The sequence below is a fragment of the Mobula birostris genome, chromosome 25 (genome assembly GCF_030028105.1).
Source record: "Mobula birostris isolate sMobBir1 chromosome 25, sMobBir1.hap1, whole genome shotgun sequence".
Classification (NCBI taxonomy): Eukaryota; Metazoa; Chordata; class Chondrichthyes; order Myliobatiformes; family Myliobatidae; genus Mobula; species Mobula birostris.
This window is the reverse complement of record NC_092394.1, coordinates 43,285,651-43,305,169: the sequence shown is the minus strand read 5'-3', so window position 1 is coordinate 43,305,169 and position 19,519 is coordinate 43,285,651. Positions and strand designations below refer to the sequence as shown.

The following is a 19,519-nucleotide window of genomic DNA, read 5'->3' as shown; positions in this document are numbered from 1 at the left end:
GCATGTGTTCATTTGTGCACTTTCCAGTATTCTGCCATTTGCTTTATCTGACCACCTAAAACTTAACAGCATCAACCTTACACTTGACTGGTTCCTTTGGCTGAAGAATTTAAAACTAGGTAGATGGATAGATATACTTTATTGATCCCGAGGGAAATTGGGTTTCGTTACAGCCGCACCAACCAAGAATAGAGTATAAATATAGCAATACAAAAACCACAAACAATCAAACAACAAAATGCAAACTATGCCAGATGGAAATAAGTCCAGGACCAGCCTATTGGCTCAGGGTGTCTGACCCTCCACGGGAGGAGCTGCAAAGTTCGATGGCCACAGGCAGGAACAACCTCCCGTGACGCCCAGTGTTGTATCTTGGTGGAATATGGCCGGAGTCCAACAGCAAAAAGTTCAATATCCGGTCTACAAACACGTTCCTCGATTGTAATATGACCAGGATTGCACCATCTGTTGTTAACCAGAACAGTAAGCCCCCAACTCCTTTACGGTTACCGCTCTCAGTGCGAAGGATCCGAGTGTCAGAATGAGGAGCAGCCTTTTAGAGCCGCGATGGTGGTTGTGAATCTTCTGAACTCCTAATGCTCGACTGCTTTTGCTTAATACTTCAAGACTGAGATGAGTAGATCTTATTGGGCACAAGGAGTCAAAGGATGTGGGCTTAGGATTGGAAGGTGCAATTCACATCGAAGTTCAGTCGTCATCTTGTTGGTAGGCAGAGCAGGTTTGAGAGGTCAGGTGAGCCCCTGACTGTTTTATTTGTTTTAACTACTACCACTACTACGTCGACTCAGGCCTAGGGGGCCGCCTCGGGCACGATGACGGACTCTCCACTTCTCCGACTCCCTCATCAGTGTGTTCAGTTCATCTACATTAGCCGCGCCGCTGTCTTCTAGGATGTCTTTTAGGATATTTGTTTTAAAGGGAATACTAAATTCAAACGCTGAATGATAAATTGTTAGGTGGAGTTGGTAAAACAAATGTTTAGAGGCTTCCTATAGATTGACCTGTTTTCTTGTGCCAGTGATATCCTGTTTTAGCTTACAGGTCACTGTGTACAGATTTTCCACAAAGTAAAGCAAGGCATGCAAAGATTTGTGGGGGAGAGGGGTGAAATTCACGAAGAAAAAAGTCAGTTTTGTATTTTTTTGCATTTGCAAAGGGAGGGAAGATTTTCTTTGTACTTAACTAAATTTTCTCACTTCTGGAATTTCAGTTTCGAGTTAGCCTACTATAGAACAGTTTGAAGTAATTTGTTATGTCAGTCCTGTATAGAGCAAAGCTATGTAGGATGAGAAGGAGCACTTGGTAGAAAGTGAAGAGTGTATTTAAAAGGCAAAGTCTGAAGGTTTTCAGTACGAGGTGATAGCAAGAGCTCTGTGTATTACTGCTAGTACTTACTTAAGTTCCATTTATTACCATCTGGCCTACTCTTCCTGCCTGAAGTTAGCTTGCAGGAAGTTGAAAACTATATTACTTGAAACTGTGTGCCTTTTCTAACAGCTAGTCCAATATGTACTCTCCGTGTAGAAAAGTGAAAGAATAGATTGACATGACGCAGAATTCAATTTCTTCATCTTCATAAGACTGATCGTTACCTAATCACAAACAAGAGAAAATCTGCAGATGCTGGAAATCCAAGCAACACACACAGAATGCTGGAGGAACTCAGCAGGCCAGGTAGCATTTATGGAAAAGAGTACAGTTGGCATTTCAGGCCGAGAAACACATCTATAAATGGGATCGACCCTGCTGAAGGGTATCGGATTGAAATGTCGACTGTACTGTTTTCCATAGATGCTGCCTGGCCTGCTGAGTTCCTCCAGCATTTTGTGTGTGTTGCTCAGGTGAATGTTACCTGTTGGATTTTAAAGTGGTTTTGTTTAAACAGTTCTCTCTTTTCTTTAAAATCTTGTAATCAGGAAATGCTGAGCAAGTCAAGAGCAGGAGACACTGGTGTAAAGCTGGAGGTGAATGAGAGGTAATTGTCTTGGTTCATATCAGTCTACATCAAGTTTGGATGCTGGCCATTGAATACAACTTCACTGTTAAAGTTCTTTTAATATTAAACTCTCAATGAGAAAGCAATTGTTTACCATTCTGTAGCCCCTGTTTTGTGAAATCTCAGCAAGCTGCCATGCAGTCACCAATATTTTCCAGAGTCATTGTATCTACTCAGTACGGTAGGCTTATATTTGCCGTCATCTCTCTGCAATGGTGTTTGTAAGTGTGCTCAGGAGGCAACATGGAGCTATAAAATTGTGACAATTCTACACCAATTTAGATTCTTACGAATAACACATTGTTTGTTTTTTTTTAAAATCTCTTTAGTTTTTGGCCTTTGAATGTTGTAGAGGTATGAATCAGCTAGCTATCAGTCTTGATCTGCTGATTTGTGGATGGAACTTCAGAAGTTCCTGCTGGAAGGGTTGTTTGTTTTGATCCAAAACAGAAGTCAACTACGCAGCTCGTGTGTCATCATTAAAGTTGTCTCTATTTGATCGAGGTCCAAGGATGAAACTGATTCCCATTCACCACCTCGATTGTCGATTAACTAATTCCATTCTCATCCAATCCATTCCACAGAATGATGAATGACTGCTAATTTTCTTTTGTCCAGAATTCTCACGGGCTTGGACAAACCCATTTTTCATTCACTTTCTTTGCAGATTCTGTTGAATAAGTTCCTTGTCCATTTATAGACTTGAATCAAAAATAAAATTGACTAGTTTATTACCTGTTTCCTCCTTTTGACTACAATCTTACTGAACTGCTTTCAATCCTATTCTCTAAGTTTGTTTGTCTGCGTTATTTACTTCAGGATCCTTGAATCTTGCACTGACTTGATGCATGCTGTCAAAATGTTGGTTCTGACATCGAAGGATCTACAGAGGGACATAGTGGAGAGTGGAAGGGTAAGAGCCTTGTAAAACCTAGTCACAGAACTATATGTGGCTTCTTGAAACTACACCAGCCATCAATCATCTATTCACATCAATCCAATTGCACTTTCCCCGTATTTCCATCGCTCCAGCTAGATTCTACCACTCACCCACACACTAGGGCTATTAACATATATGAGCCTTTCCTCAATATCTTCCTCTCCTACTTAATGCAAGTTTTAAGAAGCATCATTAAGTCCAAGCAGTTGGTCATGTATCTCTCTGCAGGCTTAGTTTTCAATATTTGAATACTAAGCTGTGAAGTGTGCTGTTGATTCACTGTTAAAGGTGATTATATCAGTGCATAGTGCTACTAAAACAGGCTCTCATTGCAGCTCGGTGAGTCCTCCAACCAGGTATTTCAGGAACAACTTAGTAGCAACTATGGAAGAGACTTGTAAGAGACTATTTGCATATAATCACCATATGAAATTAATAGTTGTTTGCTGTCATTTTACTGGAATTCCTTCCCAAACTGACGGCAGCAAGTCAGGAAACTGCAACAAGGAACACACTTGTCCTTCCTTAAAATGTTTCATGTTCTGGCCATCCTGGTCCTTAGTTTCCCTTCCGATCATTTGTGTTTCAGACAATGCCCAATTCTTTATCTGGGCTCAGGATGACGGGTTTGAATTGCATCTGTCAGTCGTGAACTGGCACATGGAGAACGGGCACTTAGATGAAGTAGTAGTCCTAGCTTATCCAGCAACTTGTAGGAACCTTCAGCTGAGAAGGTGCCATGATGGCTTTGTGTTTCTTGCTCATAGGGGGCAGCGTCCCAGAAAGAGTTCTATGCCAAGAACTCCAGGTGGACCGAAGGACTCATTTCTGCATCAAAGGCTGTTGGCTGGGGAGCGACTGTGTTGGTGTAAGTATTACAACTGCTGTTCTTTTATGGTTCTAGTAGCAGTCACCTATGGACTCTGCTGTTGAATCTGGATCCCAGTTACAATCACGTCTGGTTCACAAGATTGCAATCGGAGTTTAAGGATTGGATACCATTACATTTGAGTTGAATATTCAAATTTAAAAAAAATCTCTCTTCCTAGAATCATAGAAGTAAGACACAGGAGAAGGCTATTTGGCCCATTGAATTCACAGTGCAATGCAGTCAGTCTCATTACTTCACTCTGTTTGCCCTGAAAATAACTTTCCTTTGAGTATCTATCTATTTCTCATTTATAAGTCCTGATAGACTTTGTTTCTGTGACCCTTATACGCAACATCATTCCATGTCATTTTCTGATCTCTTCAATTGTGCTCCTTTTAAGACCAGAAGGTATAGGAGCAGAATCAGGCCATTTGGCCCATTGAGTCTGCTCTGCCAATTCATCATAGCTGATCCATTTCCCCCTCAGCCCTGGTCTGTAGCCTTCTCCCCATTACCCCTAATTTCCTCAATTAATCCCAGTCTTGTACAAATCTTTCAACTTTCTTTACTCCATGCACAATTGCTCCAGTCTCTCCAGTCAGACATTGTTGATCAAGTCCTTCATTCCTGAAGCCAACCTCACCTTCAATCTCCCTACAACTTTCCACGTTCTTCCTAAAGTATGGTGACCAGAATTTCATAAGTAAATTTATTCGTAGCCAAACAGTGTATCAAATCTTTAATGTAGTAGCATTTCCAATACTTCCTGTACCTTAGCAAACACATTCCCTGTGTGCCCCACCAGCTCTGAAGGTTCATACACAACACTTGTCTCTCATTCATTTATATTAGAGTATGTCACTTGGTCTGTAATATTGTTCATCATTCATTTTTCCAAGGTATATTACTGTACTTATCTCTGTATTAAATTTCCCCTCTACCTGTCTATCCACTCTGCTTTGGGTTGCTGCAGTCTGATGTTATGCTCATTATTTACTCATCTCCCATTTTTGTGTCATTTGCAAACTTCAAAATTTTTCCCACAGCTTATGAATTTGGCAACATGTATATAAAAAAGGCATTGACATTAAGGAACAACTCTCTATTGTACTCCAGTCAGAAAACCATCTGTTTACTATCACCCTCTGATTTCTATCACTAAGCCAGTTCTTTACCCACTCTGAAACTGACCCTTTTACTCCCTGTCCACAGTTTAACTGATCTGCTTTTTATATGGGAGTTAGTCAAATGCTTTCTGAAAACCTAAGTAAATAACGTCTATTACATTTACCTTTATTGACCATCTCTATTACCTCATCAGAAAATTCAATTATGTTAGTTGAACACAAGTTGCCTTTAATAAATCTTTAAGTAGGCTCTGAGTAACTTTTAATTTTCCCTGATCATTGTTTCTAAGAACTTCATCATTGAAGATAAACTGACTGGTCCATGGTTGGTAGTCAGCATTTTGCTGAAACCCTTTTTTGTAAGAGGCATTTCTTTAAGCACAGTTAGCTTTTCTCATAACCTTGTTAACTTTCACCCCTTCCGCGACCTTGAGTACCTTCCCTTCCATTGAGTAAGCATTTCCAATCTGCCTCCTGGATGTAGAGAAAACTAATGTCAGATAAATACAGAGGCCAAAAATGGGATCTTACTTGGGAAGGAAGATACTTGTGAAATTCCAGATATCCATAAGGGAATTATTAGGTGCTGAACAGAAGTTGGGTAGCACTTTTCTGTGCCTCTGTGATTCTAAATCTACCTGTTCAAATATTCACACTTCTAGTTTCAACTTGCAGATTTCTGTACCAACATCTATAATTCAGACTTCCATTGTGAACCATGCTTAATCTTAAAGTGCCTCAAAATTAACTAGTGTAAAAAATCTGACAACTTTGCTGAATTCCTCCTTGTCCTTGTCTCCTGTAGACTTTGGAACAAGTGTAACAACTTTCAGCATGCCAGGAAGGGAAGAAGATTAAGAAAGGATTCTGACAGCAGTTGTACTGCTACAGATACTGTTGTTGCTTTGAAGGTTTAAAAGAGGAAATGTGGAGCTGAGGTTGCAGGCTGGTGCTCAGAAAGTTGTAAAAAGCCAGCAGTTTGTGGGATTGGTACTGTTCACAATGGCAGAGATGTATGGCTAGCAAGAGGGCTGTGCAAATTTCTACTTGAGGGGGAGGGGTTGATACTAATTCTAAGCACCAAAGGAAGCTGTGGTCGTGAATGGACAGGGTGATGCCGTAGGAACTCAGTGTAAATAATTTGTTTTCATGGTAAAAATATACTGTTGTGTCTGGTGTTGTGGGAAAGCGGAGTTCTCTTTCAAGTCATAGACATTAAACAAAGCAGTAAGTTTCCAACAAAATATAATAGAAAACTAGATGTATATACAAAATATAAGATTTGAGGTGCAGTGGTTGAGCAATATAATACTGAAAATGCTGGAGATTCTGCAGACGCTAGAAATGCAGAGCAACGTGCACAAAGTGCTGGAGGAACTCAGCAGGTCAGGCTGCGTCTGTGGAAATGAATAAACAGTCGATGTTTTGGGCCAAGAGCCTTTGTTGGGACTGAAACTGAAACCAAGCAGTTGTGGAGGCTTGGGTTTGTTGCTACAGAATTATGAGGTAATTATGAGTCTGGTAGGGTAGCCATGATGGGCTGAATGGCCTAATTCTGCTCCTATGTCTTACAGGTTATGGTGAGAATAGGGATGAGAGGAATAATAAATCAGCCATGATGGAATGGTGGAGCAAGTCAGTGGGCCAAATGGCCTAACTCTGCTCCCATGTGTTATGGTCTGAAAGTTGCACAGATTTTCTAGGATGCTTTGTGACCACACACAGACGTGAAAGGAGAGAACTAAATTTTCATTAATGTAGGAGATCATGCTGTTGTGTTTAAAATTATATATTTCTGAGACAGGATCGAATCATTGAAGGCCCAACAAGCATAGAGACGGCATTGAATGTAGGTAAAATAGGACAGAAATGTTTTAAAAATTGGACCAAATAGTATTTGGCTAGAAATGAAGTCCTTTCCTTCTGGTTTGCAATGGTTCAGAAACACTTATGTGACTAGATACACAGACAGCTTGTTGACGTCGTGGCCGTTGGGTGTCAGGGATCCTGCTGCTTGGCTGAAACAGACTGTCAGAAAAGGGCAAGTGCAACACAGCGATCACTCGATATTTGAGGTTGGCCGTTGTCTCGGCTGCTTCAGCACTGTCCTTATGTGGGTTATCAAGGTCAAGTGTTAGCATACTACAGGGGTGGATTCTATTGGGCAATAATGTCCTTTAATACTTTTACACAATTTATGCTATATGTTTGTGTATTATGTCCTTGCGGTAATTCTCACTGATGCTCGTTCAACTTGAGCTTCTGTCAGCTGGTGGCTGTCTTACTACCGTTGAACATTCTTCTGATTTATGGTGCAGTGCTGAGATTTGATAAGTGGTTTGGAGCTTGCACTAGTATTCTCCCATTTGTCTGTTCAGGGATGCTGCAGATATGGTTGTCCAGGGAAAGGGGAAGTTTGAGGAATTAATGGTGTGTTCCCATGAGATTGCAGCCAGTACAGCACAGCTGGTTGCTGCCTCCAAGGTAAGTCCTCGCCTTGCTTCATTGCTTCATATTCTTTCAATTACATGAGGCAAATGAGTAGAAACCTTCCAAAAAAGGAATGCAGAGTGTTGAAAAATGTTAATTTAGTTTATAAAAACTTTATATTTGATATAAAATCCCACTGATTGAACAGATGGATTGGGAGAGTGATTCAATGTGTTACAGTCACAACAATTATCTTCCAGTACAGCTTGTGAGGGATAGTCTTATCAATGACCCTGTAAAGCATGAGAGTGCCTGGAGTTCACTTTGCAATTATAAAGCACCCATATTTCAGCATGTTTGTGATTATTTTTATCAATCTTGCTTCTGACAGTGACAGCGTCTGAGATAGTGCAGTGCTGCCAGGAGTTTAATGTTTACTGAATATTGTCCGACTACTGAGAGTCATACCGTTCTGTACAGCTCAGAAACTGTAGGCTCATGGTAATATTCTTATCCATCTACACAACCCCACTTGCCCACACTGGGTCCTGATCAGTATATGCCTTGTCTATTTAAGTGCCTGCCTAAATGTCTCTTAAATATTGATTGTATCTGATTCCATCACCTCCTCTGCCAGTGCGTTCCAGATATTCCCCTCAAATCTCCTTTAAAACTCCTTCCTTTCACCTTAAATCTATGCCCCCTGTTTTTGATATCCCAACGGGGATAAGAGTCTAACAATCTACCCCTCTGATAATTTATATACCTTTATTTAATCACCGCTCAATCTCCTTTGCTCCAGGAAAAGCAAAGTAGTCTCGCCCCCATTCCTAAATGCCTCTAATCTATGCAACATTCAGGCAAATATCCTCTGCACACTCTCTACCCAAGTTTCCTCTGATATATGTCCTGCTGTAGTCTTAGCCTTTCTCACTACCCACAATACCGACAACCTTTGTGTCATCCACAGCTTTACTAATTAACTGTCCTATCTTCACAGCCAAATTATTGATAGACGTCTTAACAATGATTCCAGCTCTGATCCTTGCAGTACATCACTGGCCATAGACTTCCAGTCGGAAAAGTATCCTTCCCCTACCATCCTCTGCCTTCTGTCACCAAGCCAACTTTGGATCCAATTGGCTTAGCTCACCTTTGACCCTTAACCTTTGGATGTGGCACTTTGTCACATGCCTTGCTGAAGTCCATAAACGCAGCATCTACCACCCTGTCTTCTTCAATCTTCTTGGCTGCCTCCTCAAAAAAAAAATCAAATTAGTGAAACTGGAATTCCGTTGCATGAAGCAAATTTGACTATCTCTGATCAGTCCCAGTCTTTCCAAATGTACTTAAATCCTATTCTGATAATTTCTGTACAATTGACATAAGGCTCACTGGCCTGTGGTTATCTGGCTTGTCCCAGCTGCCCAACATTAATTAGTTATATTTCAGTTTTGTAGCACTCACCTATAGCTAAAGAAGATGCAGAGATCTCCATCAGCTCCCCAACTCTTTCCTCCATTGCTTCCCACAACATTCTGAGTAGATCTCATTTAGGAGATGTAACTTCACAAATGGTTCTTGTTTCACTGAGTTCCTCCAGCATCTTCCTCATCCAACCTTGGGGATTTATCCACCCTTATGTGCTCAAGACACTTAACACCTCCAATTCTTTAATATTGATATGCTGCAGACTATTGATATACTCCTCCCAGAGCTTACTGCACATCCTTCTCCAAATAAGCAATACTCATTTAGGGCCTTGCCTGATCACATGTGGATTATTCCTCAGTGATCCACTCTTTCCCTGATCTCCTCTGGCTCCCGATAAACTCTTATTTGAGGCAATTTCTGCTGTAGGTGAAAGCGGATAAAGACAACAGTAATCTTGGAAGGCTGCGGGAGGCATCCAAGGGAGTTAACGAGGCCACGGCCAAAGTGGTGGCTTCCACCAAATCAGGGAAGTTCCAGATTGAGGAGAAAGGTAGTGTACTATTCCCATTGTGTATGAGTGTGATACAAAGCAAAGGGTTGGGTGGTGGAGTGTGTGGAGGGTTTTGGTGGGGGTGGGGGAAGTGTGCATTCATTCATATAACTTAAAACACTACAATCACTGGAAGCATGGAATTATTCAGTAAGTCAGGCACTGTTTGGAGAGAGGACAATTAACTGGTCCTTGAGGTCATTAACTGATCATCTGGGAAATAGGGAAGCTTCAGTATTCTGACAAAAGATAATTAAGTTAATTATTTAACATTTCTATCTCTATAGATATTGCCTGTTTTGATGAATTTTTGTAGATTTTCTACTTTTATTGCAGGCAGCTTCTCATTTTCCAAATGTGTTACTTTTTTTATTGATGCCTACTTGCATACAGGGGGACTGAATCACCCCATCGTCTAGAAACACAGAGTCTATGGCAATATCTTTGTTAAAATTTTAGCTGCTAGATTTATACTGATAGTTATACACTCAGTGGGCACTTTTTTAAGGTAGAGAAGTGGAACCTGGTGTGGTTTCTGCTGCTGTAGCCCATCCACTTCGAGGTTCGACATATGTTCTGCATTCAAATAGAGTTATTTGAATGACTGTTGCCTTCCTGTCAGCTTGAACCAGTCTGACCATTCTCTTCTGAACTCTCTCATTAACAAGGTGTTATTGCTGACAGATCTGCCGCTCACTGGATATTTTCTGCACCATTCTCTGTAAACTCTAGGGACTGTTCGTGAAAATCCCAAGAGATCAGCGGTTTCTGAGATACTCAAACCACCCTGTCTGGCACCAACGGTCAAACTCACTTAGATCACATTTCTTCCCCATTCTCATGTTTGGTCGGAACAACAACTGAAACTCTTAACCATGTCTGAATACTTTTATGCATTGAGTTGCTGATAGATGATTTGTTGATTAAATATTTGCATTAACGAGCGTGTACATATGTACCCAATAAAGTCCCTCTGAGTGTATGTTGCAGCTACTTTGAGAGTCAGTGGGGAATATATGAAACATTACAATTCATCAGAAAGGTGGAGTATTTCAATCTACAGCATTAAAATGACCAGCAATTAGAAGTTGGTGCATGTATAGCAGTAGTCACCTTTAATGTATCAGCTTCATGTTCCTCACATTGACAAATGGTATTGTTGATGACAGCAAGCAGACCCTCATGATATACAGGTAGCTAAAACTACCAATTTATGGTATCTCTTCAATCAGCGGGTAGAAAGGAAATGGACAATACCAACACCCACAGCACTGTTTCCATCAAAAAATACTTCTGTTTGACAAAAATAAATTACAAATGAGGAGCCGTATCTTATGTCTATCTGTTGCTGATGATTTTTTCCCTGATGCATAGTCTGTTGCTTTCATTAATCTGTTCCAGACACAATGGATTTCTCCAGCATGACACTGACGCAAATCAAGCGACAGGAAATGGACTCACAGGTATTATAAAACTACTTTTGCTTGGCACTCTGCTTCTTTCCATTGTTTCTTGAAGTAATGAAAGAGATGAAGTGTCTCTCTGATTGTATCTTCCACATCCTTTCAATTAAATGCATCTTTTATGTACCGTGGCCCACCAGCAGGGGAACATTTTTAGGGAAATTAACATTAAGCTTGCATTCTAATCAGACTGAATTTATCCAGCAAGCTCTCTGTCAAATGAGGCAGTCGGAAGCCACAACTTGCAGTTTCTCAAAAGCTGTTCCTCCTGTAGTATGATGATGAGTATCATTCAAAAAATAAATAATTCTTGGCCAGATAGCGTGCTGTTCTTTTAGTGGAGAGAAGGGGACTGATGCCCGCTCAAGAGCTCTGCGTCAATTACTATTAAAGATAAAGAATCTGAATTTGCCTTTGGCGGTTAGGGGTGGTGATCTGGTACTTGTACGTGATCTGCAGAAAGAGTGGGGGTGGTCACCTTTTTCTGTGCACTGAAAACTGGTGCAAGGCTTCTACAAATTCACTGAAAACTAGTGCAAGGCCTCTACAAGTTCACTCTCAGACTGATTCCAGCACAAGAGCAGGTGCAATGAAAGTGACAATGCAACATCTTTTGTCTTTTCATTCCTTCCCTGAAGGTTCGTGTTTTAGAACTGGAAAGTCAACTACAGAAAGAGAGGGAGCGCCTTGGAGGACTGCGTAAAAAGCATTACGAGCTGGCAGGAGTCGCTGAGGGCTGGGATGAAGGTGTGTGCAATTCCTTTCTCATTCTACCCAAGGCCTTTAGCAGGATAATCATTATCAACTGCAAAAGGGTGAAGGCAAGTATTCCAAGGCTATTTACACCGAGAGCTTTTCCAAATAGTTTATTCAAGACTTGTTTTGCATTCCCTCTCATTGCTTTATGGGAGAGGTCATGACTAAACACAGGAGAATCTGCAGATGCTGGCAGTGTTGAGCAACATGCATGAAATGGTGGAGGAACTCAGCAGGTCAGGCAGCATCCATAGAAGGGAATGAACACTGGATGTTTTGAGCTGAGGCCCTTCATCGGGACTGAAAAGGAAGGTGGGCAGGGGAATGAGTTCAAACTGGGAGGTGATAGTCATAGTCATAGTCATACTTTATTGATCCCAGGGGGAAATTGGTTTTCGTTACAGTTGCACCATAAATAATAAATAGTAATAGAACCATAAGTAGTTAAATAGTAATATGTAAATTATGCCAGTAAATTATGAAATAAGTCCAGGACCAGCCTATCGGCACAGGGTGTCTGACCCTCCAAGGGAGGAGTTGTAAAGTTTGATGGCCACAGGCAGGAATGACTTCCTATGACGCTCTGTGTTGCATCTCAGTGGAATGAGTCTCTGGCTGGATGTACTCCTGTGCCCAACCAGTACATTATGTAGTGGATGGGAGACATTGACCAAGATGGCATGCAACTTAGACAGCATCCTCTTTTCAGACACCACCATGAGAGAGTCCAGTTCCATCCCCACAACATCACTGGCCTTACGAATAAGTTTGTTGATTCTGTTGGTGTCTGCTACCCTCAGCCTGCTGCCCCAGCATACAACAGCAAACATGATAGCACTGGCCACCACAGACTCGTAGAACATCCTCAGCATCGTCCGGCAGATGTTAAAGGACCTCAGTCTCCTCAGGAAATAGAGGTGGCTCTGACCCTTCTTGTAGACAGCTTCAGTATTCTTTGACCAGTCCAGTTTATTGTCAATACATATCCCCAGGTATTTGTAATCCTCCACCATGTCCACACTGACCCCCCTGGATGAAAACAGGGGTCACCGGTACCTTAGCTCTCCTCAGGTCTATCTCCAGCTCCTTAGTCTTTTTCACATTAAGCTGCAGATAATTCTGCTCACACCAAGTGACAAAGACACAATAGGTGAGAGGAAAAGTCAGGTAGGTGGGGTAGTGGGAATTAAGAAACTGGGAGGTTATACAGTAGGTGGCGGAGGTAACAGACTGAGGAAGGAGGAATCTAATTGGGGAGGGCAATGGACCATGGAACAAAGGGAAGTAGGGAGGGCAGCAGACGGAAGTGATGGGTAGATGAGGAGAAGAGAAGGTGTAAGAAGGTAACCAGAACGGGGAATCGAAAAGGAACAAAGTTGGGGGGGGCGGGGCAGGACAAAAATTCGGGGGGAAAAATTAGCATCAGTTGGAGAAATTGATGTTCACACCATTAAGTTGGAGGCAACTCAGACAGAATATGAGGCATTACTACTTCAACCTGAGTTCAGCCTCAACGTGGCAGTAGAGGAGGCCATGGACATGGGAGTGGAAAGTTGAATCGAAGTAAGAGGCTACCAGGACATTCAGCCTTTTGCGGCAGACAGTGGGAAAGTGCTTAACAAAGTGGCCTCCCAATCTGCACCGCGTCTCACCAATGAGGAGGAGGCCGCACCGGAGGAACCGGCTAAAGTCGATAGTTCCGACAAACTCACAACTGGAGTGTTGTTGTCTCACCTGAAAGGACTGTTTGGGGTCCTGAATGGTGGTGAGGAAGGAGGTAAAGGGACAGGGCGAACACAGTTACAGAGATAAGTACCCCTGTCCAACACAAAATGCAGGATCTCCTATTGGCCATTCATTTTAGTTGGACTTCCCATTCCCATCATCATTTGTGTGGCCATGGACTCCTCTACTGCTATGATGAAGCCACTCTCACGCTGGAGGAGCAACACTTCATTCCATTTGGGTAGCCTCCAACCTCATGGCGTGAAAACCAACTTCTCTAACTTCTGGTAATTACTCCATCTTCCCCCTTTCTCTCTTCTTCCATTCCTAATTCAACCCTTCTTTGCTCCTCACCTGTTTGTCAGCCTTTATCCCTTCCACCTGTCACCTCCCAGTTTCTTACTTTCTCTTCCCCCACGCACCTTCCTCCCCAGCTGGTCTCACCTCTCACCAGCCAAACTGTACTCCTTTCCCTTCCCTCCTCCCTCTTTATTCTGGCTGCTGCCTGCTTCCTTTCTAGCCCCGATGAAGGGTCTCATCCATGGATGCTGCCTGAAACTGCTGAGTTGCTCCAGCATTTTGTGTGGGAGTTCATGACTGAAACTTAGAAATCAGCATTTTTAAAGCACGTGGACTTTCCCAGCACCTTCCCAAATCAAAGGTATTGCAGGTTTAGTCAGTCTTCACAGTACTGAAAAGGAATAATGTGCTCTACTTTCCAAGGAGATCCTGACAAATCAAGAAATATAATTCATTAAAACTAACATTATTAATAAAACCGTATTAGAAAAGTAGTTGGTGTAATGGCAAGGGTGTTGGGGTGCACATACATCTCTAATAAAGGAGGTGTAAAACACTCCTTCCCTCCCCTAGCCTGCAGGTCACCCTTGGGCAAGGTGTAGCACCTGCTTAGCCCCATGGTCAGGATCATGTGAAACCATGGGAGCCGGTGGTGGATGGTCATATGAGCAGCTGGTGCACATCACAAATCTTGGTTATGCGATCACCAACACGAGGCAGACAATCTCTGAACAGTATTGATAATGGCTGGGGTCACCTGTCTTGTAAAGTCACTGCCCAGAAGAAGGCAATGGCAAACCACTTCTGTGGAAGACTTTGCCAAGAACAATCATGGTCATGAGATCATATGACATTACAGGTTCTGATGATAGTGGCATGGCTAATAGAATTGCTGCCTCACGGCTTCATTTCCCCAGGCTCTATGTTGACCTCTGCTGCTGTTTGAATGGAGTTTGCACATTCTCCATGTGACCATGTGGATTTCCTCCCACATCCCAAAGGCATGTAGGTTGGTCGATTAATTGAGTTCTGTAAATTGGCCCTAGCCTGCAGTGAGTGGTAGTATCTGGGGAGAGTTGAGGGAACATGGGAAGAATGCAATGGAATTAGTATAGGATTCGTGTAGATAGGTATTGGACCAAAAGTTCTCTTTCCTTACTGCATTACTTTATGGTTCCATAAAGGCTAAAATATACCCTATATCTAATGGTTTCCACCTTTGTAATGCCTGGGATGTGAGCATTTAATATCATCTGTAATTTCCATGAGTTGCTTCCTTGACCCACCAAAGTGTATTTTGGTACAGCTAAATGTTTAGGATTTGCTTCCTTCATGGATAGGACTAGTAAACTAGATGGGTTTATGACAAAAAGGTCCTTCATGGTTTGCACCTTGGAAATGGATGAGCTGGATTTAAATTGTCCAGCTGCCTCACTATCATTTAATTCATTTCTCCAGGCAACTGGATTATCAGTCCAATAATTGAATTACATTGCTGCCATGCCTTTACCTCAGCAACGGTTTGTAAAGGCTGCATATGTGTATGCTTCCGGATGCCTTTGCCATTACTTTCAAGGATCGTTGCTTTGGGTTTAAAATTTGCAAGCATAAATTCATTATTTACTGAAGTAAAGGGGAGATCAGGAAAATTTGCATCTATTAGTCTAACATCTGTTGCAGCAAAGTTATTCAAATCTGTGATAAGGGGTAGAATGACAGAGCACTTGAGGAATCCGAGCTGATTAGAAACAACCTACTTAACCAGGTTTTTCTCCTAACAAACATAATTAAAGTTCTTGAGGTAATTGCAGGTAATATATTCCAGAAAATACTCTATGCATAAGAGACACTTAAAATTTGAAGCTTATCAAATTGAATTAATTGACGAGGAGAGGGGTTAGACACCAGAACACGGATAGCTATGCTAATAGGTGTGTTTTCAAGCTCAAAGAAAGTAACTTTTGGTGTCCCACAAATATCAATGAGGATTTATCTATTTGTTATATTCATTGATACATTGATAATGTAATTAACACAACTGAGACTTCAAACCCAGCAATGTAAAGATACTGGAAAATGTAGTTCATGCAAGGTAAAATGTAGTTGGGAATAATTAATAATTGAGTATAATCAATAATTAACTTTGGTTCATTCAAATAATTTTGACTTAATCCCATTTGAAATAAAGCGCAATAGATTCAAGTATTTTCTTAAAAATAATGTAAAGCTAGTAATTTTGAATATACAAAATAACTCAAATTTCTAGAAATACACATCTTCAAGGAGCGATGCAGCACAAAGTTGGCATCCATCATTAAGGACCCCCAGCACCCAGGGCATGCCCTGTTCTCATTGTTACCATCAGGTAGGAGGTACAGAAGCCTGAAGGCACACACTCAGCGATTCAGGAACAGCTTCTTCCCCTCTGCCATTTGATTTCTGAATGGACATTGAACCCATGAACACTACATCATACTTTTTAATTTCTATTTTTGAACTACTTAATTAACTATTAAAATATGAATTACACTAAATATACTTGCCATAATTCATATTTTTTCTATTATATATTGCTGTCGCAAAGATAAATTTCACGACATATGCCGGTGATATTAAACCTGATTCTGATTGCTAAGCAGCTTCTGTGGAGGAAGAATTTGAGTTAATGACCTTTCATTAGAGCAATTTTGGATGTGGGTAATGATTGAAAGGAGGTAAAACTAAAACAAAAGTTTTTTTTTTGTTAAATGCAGATACCAAATAGGTGCAGAATGAAGAATAAGAAGTGGAGATTGCGAAGATTGTGGCGATTGTATCCTCCAATCAAAGACTGAATGAACATTGAACCTCTCGACACAAAAGCTGTTCTATTCTCTCCATCTTCGAGAGGATACATGCAGTAACCGCGAGCCTTGACCAGAGTGGTCCTACACATCTGTATCAGTGTTTTCCAGTTGTATTCCAGGATTCTGTCACTATTGACACGATGTTGTTATTTCCTTTATTTATTATATGTATATTTTTACCTTTTGTTTTTGCACACCAGTGGTAAGTATTATGCTAATCTTTGCATTACCAATACCTGCGGCAAATCTTAGTTTAACTATTTATACTACCCCCCCCCCCCCACCTTTGCCGGCACATATCACTAACCTGTCAGCAAACCATGACAAGTTTTGCAACATTTCAACTGGCTTGCTTTTTCCCTCTCTTCAAAGTTGAGGTGACTGGCGAGTGAAAGTTTACTGTGTGGTCAGGGCACACAGACCAGAAGATGCCAGGTTTGTCTTTTAATCCATTGGTTAATCCAGCCCGAGGTAGCAATCAGGACCACTTCAAATCCATCACGTTAGAGAGTGAAATGAGTTGCCGTTGTTCTTATTAGTAATTCATTAATGGATAGGAAGTGTGTGATGCTCTCCTTCATGTCCAGGCTGCCTGAAGGAAGTGCTCTTGGATTTGTGTTCCTGGAGGATAGACAGCACAGTCTAAAACTGTGGCACTCCACCAGTAGTCTCAAGAAAAGTAGCAAGAGAGTAAATTATTTGATTGTCTCCTGTACAAAGGACATGGGTCCCCAGCAGATGCCCACTGTGATTGGTTTCATCCCAACTTCACAGGTTTTTATTTTATTATTTGGGCATTGTAGGAGAGGCTACCATCTGTAATTGTCCTCGAGAAAGTGGAAAGGATCTGATTTCCTTAACTGGAAGTATTCGCACAAAGCTCAAAAGTTCAAAGTGAAATTTATTATCAGAGTACATACAACCCTGAAGTCCTTTCTCTTGCGGACGTAATAAATCTATAGAACAGTAACCGTAAACAGGATCAATGAAAGAACAAAAGCATAAGAGACAACAATCTGTGCAAATGCAAATTTAAATTAATAGCAATAAATAAACGAGAGCATGAAATAACAAGATAGAGTCTTAAAGTGAAGTTATTGGTTGTGGGAACATCTCAATGGATGTGTAGTTATCCCCTTTTGTTCAAGACCCTAATGGATGAAGGGTAGTAACTGTTTCTGAACCTGTGGTGCTAGTCCTGAGGCACCTGTACCTTCTACCTGAAGGCAACAGCAAGAGCAGAGCATGCCCTGGATCATTGTACTTGTGGACAGCTTGACAGCTATTTGGTGGAGAATCCCAGAGTATTGATCCAGTGGTGAAGAAATGCAAGTATTATCTGAATGATGTGTAACTTTCAGGGAACTTGCATGTGGTGAGGTTCCCTTGTCTTTATTTCCTTTGCCATTATGGTATGCTCCCTATTTTGTCATCTTGTGGTATAGCATTTTACAACATGATGCAGTTTCGTCATTGCTGAAGTTTATACCCCATTTATTCAATTGTACTCTATCGAAATGTTGATAGAGACACAAAATGCTGGAATCTGCATCTGATGCTGGTTGACACTGAGTTCTTCTAGTAGTCTGTTTGCTCTCCATCAAAGTACTCTTATTTTCTGCCCCTTATACTTAACTAGCTTTCCATTGTAGTATCATTTCCCTTCTTTAGCCTGTACATCTCACAGTTCTCCACCTTCCCTGTCCCCTTCTGCTTCATGTATGATGGTGGTAGTGAACATCTCAGGGGATCAAGCTATCATCGTGTCTCGTTATGTGTGAAAGAGCAGCATAGACCTGTGGTAAAATTCCCATTTTAACTCAAGGAAGAGAGGAGAAAGCCAAGTTTTTATATTAGTTTACAGTTCGGCAACTGCAACTCTATTATGTAACATCACTTTTGTAAAACGGTGCTGGCAAAGGTGGTTCATTGGTTAAGAGCAGAGAGAGAGAAACACTTGGATTTGTAACTACTTGAGAAACAGTATGATTTTAGCAATTTATTTAATATGATTTAAGGTTACCTTTGACAAATCTGCTAATGTATCTCAAAGAATGTTAATTATTACTTTCCCTGAAAATGTTGGACCTTCTAATCCTCTTCATAGCTTAATTTATAAACATTTTTTAGCAGGAAAGTTTGACTTATCTTTTGCAGTTGAGCATTGGTTGTGAATCCCCAGCCACGATGATCCATGGATGATGTCTACTGAGAATGTTTCTCCTTTCATTGCAAGCTGTGACTGATCTTTTGCAGGGATTAGATTGCTGTAGCATTACTCTGTAACTCTGAGTACACTTACGGAACCTATGCTCTTGTAATGAATTTGTTCTGACTTTGTACACGCCTGACTTTATACTTTTTAATATTTGTTTTAAATCATAAAAATGGAGATTTTCAGCCTCTGTTGTTTCAATTAATTGTTTGCTGTTTGCTTGGAATCCGTACTTAGTTCAATATATTTCTTTCTTTTGCTTCCATTCACCACTTTGCTTTCCTACCCTTTGAAAATGAAATCTAAAGATTAAGGATCAGCTTTTTGTCACATGTACATTGAAACATAATACATACGTCATTTGTGCCAACAAAAAACACAGTCAAAGGATGTGCTGGGGGCAGCCCACAAGTATCGCCATGCTTTTAACACAAACATAGCATGCCCACAATGTACTAGCTAACACTAACCTGCATGCCTTTTGAATCTGTGAGGAAACCAGAGCACCACACCTACACGGTCACAAGATGAACGTACAAACTTCTTTCAGGCAGTGGCAGGAGTCACTGTAATGCACTGTAAAGCATTACACTAACTGCTACGCCCCATCTACATCCAGATCTAGAAATTTAAATGTGCTTGCAATTTGGGAAACTTATAAGATGATTTACTTGTGCTTATTATAAACAACTGCATTTCTGGGCGGTAAACATGACATATTAAATGCTTATAGTGATGTCATTGCGGGTCAAATATTGCACAGGGAGTGAAGTACTTTTGGTGTAGAAAAGTTGCAGTGATCAGCTGAACCTCTTTCAGCTAGCGATGTCTTCTTGCCTGTACTT

At 41.1% G+C, this 19,519-nt stretch overlaps 1 protein-coding gene across 3 annotated transcripts in view; it reads left to right on the top strand.

Moving 5' to 3' along the window:
- hip1 (huntingtin interacting protein 1) overlaps positions 1–18,865 on the top strand; it is a 320,161-nt gene extending 301,296 nt beyond the window's left edge. For all 3 annotated transcript variants that reach the window (XM_072243134.1, XM_072243136.1, XM_072243135.1), the window contains 8 exons: positions 1,938–1,996; positions 2,837–2,930; positions 3,725–3,825; positions 7,334–7,439; positions 9,246–9,369; positions 10,771–10,832; positions 11,471–11,579; positions 16,367–18,865. In XM_072243134.1, coding sequence (XP_072099235.1) covers positions 1,938–1,996; positions 2,837–2,930; positions 3,725–3,825; positions 7,334–7,439; positions 9,246–9,369; positions 10,771–10,832; positions 11,471–11,579; positions 16,367–16,377 — 666 coding nt within the window. In that variant the 3' untranslated portion in view covers positions 16,378–18,865. The remainder of the gene's footprint in view (positions 1–1,937; positions 1,997–2,836; positions 2,931–3,724; positions 3,826–7,333; positions 7,440–9,245; positions 9,370–10,770; positions 10,833–11,470; positions 11,580–16,366) is intronic.
- The last annotated feature ends 654 nt before the right edge of the window (positions 18,866–19,519 follow it).